The 10273-nt window shown below is 31.0% G+C and overlaps 1 protein-coding gene across 1 annotated transcript; it reads left to right on the top strand.

Annotated features, from left to right (window-relative positions):
• The first annotated feature begins 390 nt into the window (after nt 1–390).
• LOC111376104 (fatty acyl-CoA reductase 3-like) lies at nt 391–7227 on the top strand. The gene is made up of 10 exons (XM_022999032.1): nt 391–718; nt 1044–1147; nt 1638–1840; nt 2826–2926; nt 3420–3546; nt 4937–5113; nt 5307–5388; nt 5729–5995; nt 6173–6300; nt 6828–7227. Exons 1-10 carry the CDS (start codon nt 640–642, stop codon nt 6979–6981), a joined length of 1422 nt encoding a protein of 473 aa, XP_022854800.1. The 5' UTR covers nt 391–639; the 3' UTR covers nt 6982–7227.
• The last annotated feature ends 3046 nt before the right edge of the window (nt 7228–10273 follow it).

Below are 10273 nucleotides of genomic sequence, written 5' to 3'. Positions count from 1 at the left end.
TCTTTGCACATCACCAATAGAGAAATCACCTTCAGATCTAGACACAAAATAATTCCATAAACGAGTCTAGTTCATTTTGAATTCAACCACCAAAAAAAAAATAACTCTCTGAACATTTTTTATAATATTTTTTTGTCTTATTTTACATGACACAGGGACGAACTATTGTTGTAGTATGATGCTGAATATTTGAGTAGATTGGTTGGTTACAACTATTTATCTAACAATGATGCCAATCATGGATGAGAAACTTAGTACATAATTATTGTTGACGTTACACATACCAATATTTTACTATAATTGATCTCATTAAAAGCAATATTGGTGGGAAAACAAGTGGGTCATCTAACGTGTGTTGTTTATATATTAGAATCATAGTAGAAAATTGATGTGCAGGCATGACTGTCAATCTACCAAAGAAATCACAAATTTGTTGCGTGCACTCCACCATTTATATCATTTTTTGAGTCCAAAATCGACAACTACATGATCTGCACCCCATGCATATATCATTAATATCTCTAGGGTCTTGTTTAAGTAGTTCTGTCTATGATTTGAGCTCTCTTAATCCTCAAACTAGAATTCTGATCTCCCAGTACATATATCTCTTTCTATTGGTTTAGTTAATCAACCTCACAAATGGAGTTGGGCAGTATTCTGCAGTTCTTAGAGAACAGGTCCATTCTTGTCACTGGTGCCACTGGCTTTTTGGCAAAGAGTACGTACTATCTCTATCTCTCTCTCTCACGAACACAAGCACACATGGTAAACATGCATGAATATTCACATCCCTTGGTGCACATTTGATAGACAATACTTAACAAGAACTATCGGTTGATAAAATTTGAACTTTGTTTTCTTTCTTGCATTGTACACTTCATGGCAAAGTGTTCTCTCTCTTTCTCTCTAAGACACAAAGTATGTTTGCATGTACATTCACGAGAACACGGCCATGATCAGTAGACTAGAAAGGTAGCGCTACGGTACCAAAGAAGCAGTCGTGGTCATTATTAAAGACATGAATTTTGTATAAACGTATGCAGTTTTTACTGAGAAGATTCTTAGAGTTCAACCAAATGTGAAGAAACTCTATCTTCTATTAAGAGCTGCAGATTCAAAGTCAGCCATGCTACGTTTCAATACTGAGGTAACCACACGATATACTGAAACAAGATGTACGTGAGAGTACAATCACCTCATTTAAAAGATTAAAGACTTTATTTGATCCTCATTTTTTTAAAATTTATTTTTCATCTAGCTCATTTTTTATTATATAATCCTAATAAAATAATTTTAAATCAAAATCTAAATTTCTACCTATTTTTAACCATAAATTTTCACAAAATCCATTATATAAAAAAAAAATCTCTACCAAAAAGGGCCAAGTGTTCAAAATTTGGACAAGTTTATTATTATTATTACTACTTTAAATACAGAAAATACATCGGTTTTTGTAAATTGTATTCAGATTTTCCAAAGGTTTCATACGTGCACAATTTTCCTAAATTAGTACGAAGGAGACTTGAATCCAAGACTTTTACATGCTTTACCACAAAATTTTGCACTCTTCCAAGAGTGGTTAATTTGACAAATTAATATAATTAGACAAATAATCTCATTTCTTTGACTTCTCTTAGGTGATGTCAAAGGATTTGTTCCGTATTCTTAAAGAAAAATGGGGTGGAAATCTAAATCCCCTAATTTCACAAAAAGTAATTGTTGTGGCTGGTGACATTACTTGTGACAACTTGGGCGTTAAAGATTCCTATCTGTTGGAGGAAATGTCGAAAGAAATAGATGTTGTAGTTAATTTAGCTGCAACAACCAATTTTGATGAAAGGTATGTGCTACCAAATTATTACTATTTTATTGAAATAGTTTTATAATTGAAATTAAATAAATGTTGTTTCGATCCACTGCAGATACGATGTTGCTATTGGAAGCAGTTTTTACTGAGAAGATTCTTAGAGTTCAACCAAATGTGAAGAAACTCTATCTTCTATTAAGAGCTGCAGATTCAAAGTCAGCCATGCTACGTTTCAATACTGAGGTAACCACACGATATACTGAAACAAGATGTACGTGAGTGTACAATCACCTCATTTAAAAGATTAAAGACTTTATTTGATCCTCATTTTTTTAAAATTTATTTTTCATCTAGCTCATTTTTTATTATATAATCCTAATAAAATAATTTTAAATCAAAATCTAAATTTCTACCTATTTTTAACCATAAATTTTCACAAAATCCATTATATAAAAAAAAAATCTCTACCAAAAAGGGCCAAGTGTTCAAAATTTGGACAAGTTTATTATTATTATTACTACTTTAAATACAGAAAATACATCGGTTTTTGTAAATTGTATTCAGATTTTCCAAAGGTTTCATACGTGCACAATTTTCCTAAATTAGTACGAAGGAGACTTGAATCCAAGACTTTTACATGCTTTACCACAAAATTTTGCACTCTTCCAAGAGTGGTTAATTTGACAAATTAATATAATTAGACAAATAATCTCATTTCTTTGACTTCTCTTAGGTGATGTCAAAGGATTTGTTCCGTATTCTTAAAGAAAAATGGGGTGGAAATCTAAATCCCCTAATTTCACAAAAAGTAATTGTTGTGGCTGGTGACATTACTTGTGACAACTTGGGCGTTAAAGATTCCTATCTGTTGGAGGAAATGTCGAAAGAAATAGATGTTGTAGTTAATTTAGCTGCAACAACCAATTTTGATGAAAGGTATGTGCTACCAAATTATTACTATTTTATTGAAATAGTTTTATAATTGAAATTAAATAAATGTTGTTTCGATCCACTGCAGATACGATGTTGCTATTGGAATTAATACATTTGGAGCAAAACATGTTTTGGATTTTGCTAAAAATTGTGCCAAGCTAAAGGTTCTTGTTCATGTATCAACTGGTAAGTATCTTAAGATGAACAGAACAAATATGACACTCTCCATCAGTGGACAATGCTCAAACGTTTTGTTGCATGTATTGTCAGATTAACTAGATAGTCTAGCGAGAAAAATAACCTAACATGTTATAGTTATTATCGTTCATTAACTCATGGATTATCAAGGTTGAACTAGAAAACTTCCAAAATTTATGGGACTAAAAATTAACAAATTTGGCACATGAGAGACGATAGAGAAAATTTCAAAAAATCTTGGGATTTCAGGAAAAAAATAATAATAATAAAAAATTCATGCATTTAACAAGCTAGATGTTTGTTGTCCAACCCGACCTTAAAACGTATTCTTATTGACCTATTTGATTCTTGGACCACATATAACAAAGATGGATGCTGTTCAACCCAACCTCATGCTTGTCGACCTATTTGATTCTTGGACCACAGTTATTCACATGTTGTACCGATATTGTCAATTAATTATTTAAGTTGACGAATTCAGCTTTTGTATCTGGTGAGATGGAGGGACTAATAAAAGAGGACCCTTACAAGTTGGGCGAAACACTGAATGGGACATCTGGATTGGACATTGATACAGAGAAGAATGTGGTAGAGGAAACATTGAATCAGTTGAAATTTTTTTTTTTTTTTTTTTTTTTTTTTTTTTTTTTTTTTTTTTTTTTTTTTTTTTTTTTTTTTTTTTTTTTTTTTTTTTTTTTTTTTTTTTTTTTTTTTTTTTTTTTTAAGGAAAGTTTTCCTTAAAGTAACTTTTTATTTTATTTTTCTAAGTAACATTTTTTAAAATAATTTTTTATTTTATTTAAAAAATAATTTTTTATTTTATTTTAAAAACCTTTTTTTGGAAATAAGTTTTTTATTTTATTTTATTTTATTAAGTAACATTTTCTAAAAATAAGTTTTTATTTTGTTTTTATTTTTTAAAATTTATTTTTTATATATAATGCAAACTTACCATTTTACCTTTTTTAAAATTAGTGAAAAGAAATTGAGTAGCCATGATAAAACTTATATGAAATTGGATAGTCAAAATGAAATAAAATCAAATTGATTGGCCATGGTAACACTTAGGTATAATGTTGGGTGACTTTGGTAAGATAAAATCAAATTGGATGGTCATGATGACACTAAATATAAAGTTGAGTGATTATTTGTGTACTTAACCAATAAAATAATTTACCTATGAAATAGGTTGTATTGAAGGTCAACACATTCGTTATCTCACATGAAAATAATCAATCTATTCAATCAAATCGAGAAATGTTAGGATCCGTTTGATTGTAAGGATGAAATTTGAATGGAAAGGAAACGAATTTCAGGCAATTGAATTGCCTAAAACTTATTTTCCTAAGAATTGTCAATTAATGTATTTGATTAGTATAATTTTTCATTTGAAAAATATTGAAATTTTCAATCTTTTAGTGTTCATTTGACTTTGTTTTTTTATTGAAAATTTCAATTAAAAGACAAAATTTGTTACAATTGGAGATAACGTTTGTTCTAATTGCCAAAAAAAATTAAAAAAGGCTGGAATTCTCATCAAAATGGTGAGAATTGATTTTCCACAAAACCATGGAAATGGCACATGTGTGGAGAAAAGTTAGAAAACAAATTTCATGGAAATTTCTTGCAATCAAACACACAAAAATGGTGAAAAATGGAATTTGAATTCCATTTTCCATGAAAAATGGACCAATCAAACAGGCCCTTGGAGAAAATGAGTGATGTTATTTCATGCCTTATTGACAGTCGTAATGTGGAGGTTCAATTCTTGAGACATGGAATTAGATTCCTTGTAAGCGTAATATACAGGCAACTCTTGTTCCCTGACCTGATGAGGCACATTTCACGATTTACCTCCCTCACAAAGCTCTAGGGGCGGGACGGTGAGACCCTCAATGTTGGAGTTCAACACTTTTTTTTTTTTTTTTAATTTTTGGCATATTTCATATGTTTGAAGTCAGACGTAGTGTGTGTGTGTGTATATAATTAATTTATGAGTCTATCGATATGCAGAGCAAGGAAGTATGGGTGGCCAAATACTTACGTATTTACAAAGGCAATGGGGGAGATGCTTTTGGGACACTTGAAAGATAATATACCTCTTGTTATCATTCGTCCTACAATTGTCACTAGTACTTACAAAGAGCCTTTTCCTGGCTGGGTTGAAGGTGTCAGGTAATATCGATTCTTGAATTATATGGGTTTTTGTCACGTATTTTTTTAGTACTTTTAAATTTTATATTTATTTACCCTAAGAGAATAGGAAGACTTGTTTCCTACGAATAGTTTTCTTTACTGGTAATGTTTCTACTAAATATTGCCATTTTTTTTTTTTTGGCTAATATACAATTTTGTTTGGTGGTTACAGAACAATTGATAGCTTAGCTCTTGGTTATGGTAAAGGTAAGATAACTTGCTTCCTTGGCGATCCCAAAACCATAATTGACGTGGTGAGTTGCTTTATCTTTCTTTCATTTTTTTCCATTTCCAATTCATGGTGTTCAAATAAATAACACTATGAACATTAAATTTTTCGTGTCTTTTTAGACTTATAACATATATGACTAATGAATTTATAGTTCCTTTGCACGAGATTTATGTTTGGTCTGGCACAACACGTCTAATGTGCACACCAAAATTGACCCACAAAATTTTTCATACTATATACATCACAACCATGGTTCATAAGTTACCATCATAATAAGTAACTTATTTTTCAAGAAAATGATTTTACTTATTTTAGAACATTCATATTGACGGTATGTGGCACTGATAATGAATATTATGCAGATTCCAGCAGATATGGTGGTGAATGCAATAGTGGTAGCCATGGTGGCTCATGCAAATCAACCTAATGAGAGCATTTACCACGTTGGATCTTCGGTTTCAAACCCTGTGGAGTTTACTTGGCTTCAAGATTATGGCTTTCAATATTTCACCAAACACCCGTGGATAAATAAGGATGGCAAGCCAGTCATTGTTGGCAAGGTCACGGTGTTGAGCACCATGGATAGTTTCCGTCGATACATGGCAGTTCACTACTTGCTTCCATTGAAGGTTCGTTTTGTTCACAAAAAATGTACACATACAATACAATGAATGTGAAAACTGAAAAGAGTGACATGATTATGACATTGCTAAAGTTGACCAGTCGAGAGTCTTGATTGAAATAAAATTAAGTTAAATGTACCCTTTTTTCCTGCCATCTAACTTTTATATATATTTTTATTTTAGGGATTACAAATAGTAAATGCAGCATGTTGCCAGTACTTTCAAAGCACGTATCTTCAAATGTATCGGAAGATCAAGTTTGTAATGAGGTTAATAGAACTTTATGGGCCTTATTTGTTCTTCAAAGGAGTGTAAGTACTTTCTGATCTTTTATAAATTCAAATTTAAGTAACTTGCTGTATTTAAACATATTTACAGAACTTATCCTTTTCTTCTCACTAATATAAAAGAAGTTACAAGCGGATAAGGTTGAAAAGCTTTCTTTTAACTCAAATTATATAGAAGTCATAAATAATCTTTAAAATAAATAAAATTTTAAATAGTAAAAGTTAAAAATAAGTAAATTACTTATTTTGACGGTAATATGTGAATCAGATTACTTCCGAAAAATATTTTTTTATTTAAAGGTAAGATGTCTAATCATACTTATAGCTAAAAAGTAATAAATTCACATAGTGAGGTAAGAATTACTTTTAAAATAGGTAACTTTCTTATTTTCAATATTAATTAATAAAAAATATTTATTAGTTAATGTATAGAAAAAAGATTTTAAAAAGTTATATAATATTTTGTATAGCATTGTCTAGTGTCCCGTATCTAACATGATTTCTGAGTCATATTTATTCAATCTAAAAACTCAACTTTTTTTGTTACGCAGTTATGATGACATGAATACAGAAAAACTGAGAAGATCAGCTAAAGAAAGCTGTGAGGAGACTGATGTTTTCTACTTCGATCCCAAAAGCATTAATTGGGATGATTACTTCATGAATACTCACATTCCTGGCGTAGTGAAATACGTTTTCAAATGATTTACTGAACAAAGCGAAAGCGTGATTTGGAGATTGCCAACTAGATCATTATAATTTATTTATGGCAGATTAAAGTGTACAAGTGATGCTTAATATTCTATTATTTGAATTATCGTATAATTTGTATCTATTGATTGCCACGTTGATATCTTAAATGAGTTGTTTGAAAAAATATGTTGAAGATTGTGGATGTACGTAGGGTGACGTGATATCAATACAGAATATATGAACAAGCACCTAAAGTAAGGGGACAAATCTATTTTAATAAAACTGCATACACACAGGCCTCAATTTGCAGATTTATAGTATTTTTAGCGGTTCATATATTTTTGCAGTTTTTATTCTCTTTTTATTTATGTTCTTACTGTAATAAATAAAATTTATACTATTCGATATTCTTATAACACATCACTAATTAAAAAATTTCAACTGACCTACGTATTGTTTATAGAAATAGAATTCAAGGAGACGTAAAACCTTACCCATTGTCTGTGACATGAACTTTAGGTATCTAACCTACTTTAAGGACCCCCAAAAAGATTTCTTTTTTTTTTTTTTTTTGGTTGGCCTTTAAAAATAGTGTTTTTCTTAAAACTATGAATATTACTTCACTATGTTAACTCCTTGGTCAAGAGGCCAAGCGGAAGAAATTGTACTTAAACACGTAAGGATTAAATGCAGTTTAATTAAAAAGCTTGAATATCACTTTGCCATGTAGCATAATCCCATAGAACAGTTTAAATTTCAAACAGATATTTCATCCGGTTGATACTTAACAACAATACAAATATCAACAAAAGTGTCAAAAATCAGTATACAAATAGCAAAATTCTAAAAGCTTTGTCCTTTCAAATCCACATTATTAGTCAGAAATTGGTTACAACTGTAATGTGTACATAATTCTCTATGCTCGCCTTGAAAAAATGCAGCAAAGCATATTTTATCCGTGTTGTGCGTGGTTTTTAAGAGAAGTTTGATGTGTCTCTGCTTAATGCCTTTTTTGTATTTCATATATTGAGATAGACGCTGCTTTAATAATCTTACTATCATTGTATGTTTCTTCTTATTTTTTTTTGGGGACATATTGGCATCTTTACCATATCGAGTAAAGATGAAAACAAAAACCAACATAGAATAAAGATAAAAACAAAGACCAACATGACAACATAGAAGAGATTTGGCTCTTTCACTTAACAAAATTGACCTTTTAGGATGAAACTCTAAATCTTAATATGTTATTAGAGCCATTAGGCTCCAGTGAACAATTCAATCTAATTAAAACTCAAAAATGAGTATATCGATTACAAAATTGATATTCTCAAATGAGTTACCGTATTTGCGGGGCATGTTAAGGGGTAAAATTACATATCAAATAAATATGAAAACATAGACAAATGTATAAGATATTGAGTTACTTCTCTTAATAAGGTTCACCTTTTGAGATGAAACCTCAAAATTTTAATACTTTTTTGAGGAGGCCTGTGAAGCAAGATTGTTTAGATGTAGTCGAAGTTCTTATTTGTCAGTCCTCATGTGGGGAGTCATTGACTCCCGGTTATGTATTCTAAGTGGCACTGTGGTGCTCTTCCTTGCATCCACAGTACTAGCCCGATGTACTTAGTGCAATAAGGGTACTTGGTACTAGTATTTGTAATTTTGGTTCTTAACGTATTTGCAGCAAAAACCACTGTAATTCACATTAAGTTGTTCAAATCTGCGTTAAATGTGTGGAGAAGTGATTAAATTTGGATAATTTATGTTATCAAGGATCCTTAAGGACTCATTGTGCCTCCATATTAGGCTTAAAGATTGTAAAGGTTGAAGAGTAACTTGCACTCGAGTAATTAGTACATTGGTAAGAATTTCCCTTTTTTTTCTTTTTATTTTGCCGTTGTAAAACTTAGCTATTAGCTGCTTAGAGAATTTAAAATGATCAAGTCTACTTATGTGAAGTTCGGGTCTAGGACGCTACACACTATTTTAACTTTTAAGATTACGAAATTTAAGTTCCAGATTATCGATTAGTTCAACTTTACGTGCAGAATTGACTAATTAAAGTCACAAGTCTTTAATTAGTTTTCTTGATGATTAAACATACAATCCAATTTTCCTAAGTTTGAATGCTGCAATAAAATATGGAAAGCATTAAAAACACAATATTTGTTGATGAAGAAATCCAGCGTGGGAAAAACTCGGAGACCAAGCCAATTACTTCCACTATAGTCAATCAAGGTTACCAATGCGATTCCAGTCTAGCAACTCTCTCTAGTTCTAGCTATAGTAATTCTTACAATCTCTAAGACCCGCTGTCAATTTTCTAGTCTCACGATCTATTATCGTAAATATTGTCTAGCTATTTCACTAGACCTACTGATCTATCTCCTGCAACCCACAAAATATGCTTTCTTTTTCCAGGCTCCTGATTGAAACTGATTGCCTCTTCCAAGTGGAATTCTAGAGAACTTCCTATTCTGGTGATTTTCCTACGCTTGAAGTCCACCTTTCTCAATCCTCAATAAGAGAGCCTATTCTTCAATGAATTAAGGAAGCCATGTGTTTTGGATTACAAAGATGTGATATTTTTCCAAAACTAGGTTGCCGAATCTCAAGAATGAATGATTAATTGCACCAGTTAAATTGTGTTTCTGGATCTCTTAAAGACAATATGAAAGTGCTTTTCAATGATAAAACAATATAGCAACCTTGTGAAAAATCGTCCATGACTTCTGTATTTATAGTTGGAGGCAAATAGGTGTTATGGACCGTGTAAAATTCTCCAAAATCGCGACCTAGGATTTGGCCACATATCACTGTCGCTCGAGTGAGTAGCTAGTGATGGATGAGCGATAGCTGAGTAGTTGTCAGTATTTTTATTATAACTTACTCTTCAGTTATTCGATTGAGGTGATTTAAAGTGTGTTGGAAAACTAACTCAAAGGGCTACAATTTTTCTAGAAGTAGTCTTGTCCAAATTCCAATTTTATATATGAAAAATACGTTTCAAATTACGACTGAGAATTTGGAACATAATTTGTGCGGCTCTTAATATCATTTAGACTTCTAATTGCACTCCAATGATCATATGTGATTTTTTTTGGACATATTGTACTCCTTCAAGAACTATACTACCAACTCCAAATTTTTTTTTGACTTCTACAACTCTTTTACATTAATCCATATGTCTAAAGAATTGCCAATGCACTAGAAACTTAACAACTTCGAATTAATTAAAACCCTTTATAAGATTAGACCGTGACAAGTGAATAAGTTGAGTTACTCGCTAAAACTACCT

The sequence above is a fragment of the Olea europaea genome, unplaced genomic scaffold, assembly GCF_002742605.1.
Source record: "Olea europaea var. sylvestris unplaced genomic scaffold, O_europaea_v1 scaffold1450, whole genome shotgun sequence".
Lineage (NCBI taxonomy): Eukaryota > Viridiplantae > Streptophyta > Magnoliopsida > Lamiales > Oleaceae > Olea > Olea europaea.
This window is presented reverse-complemented; position numbering and strand designations above follow the sequence as displayed.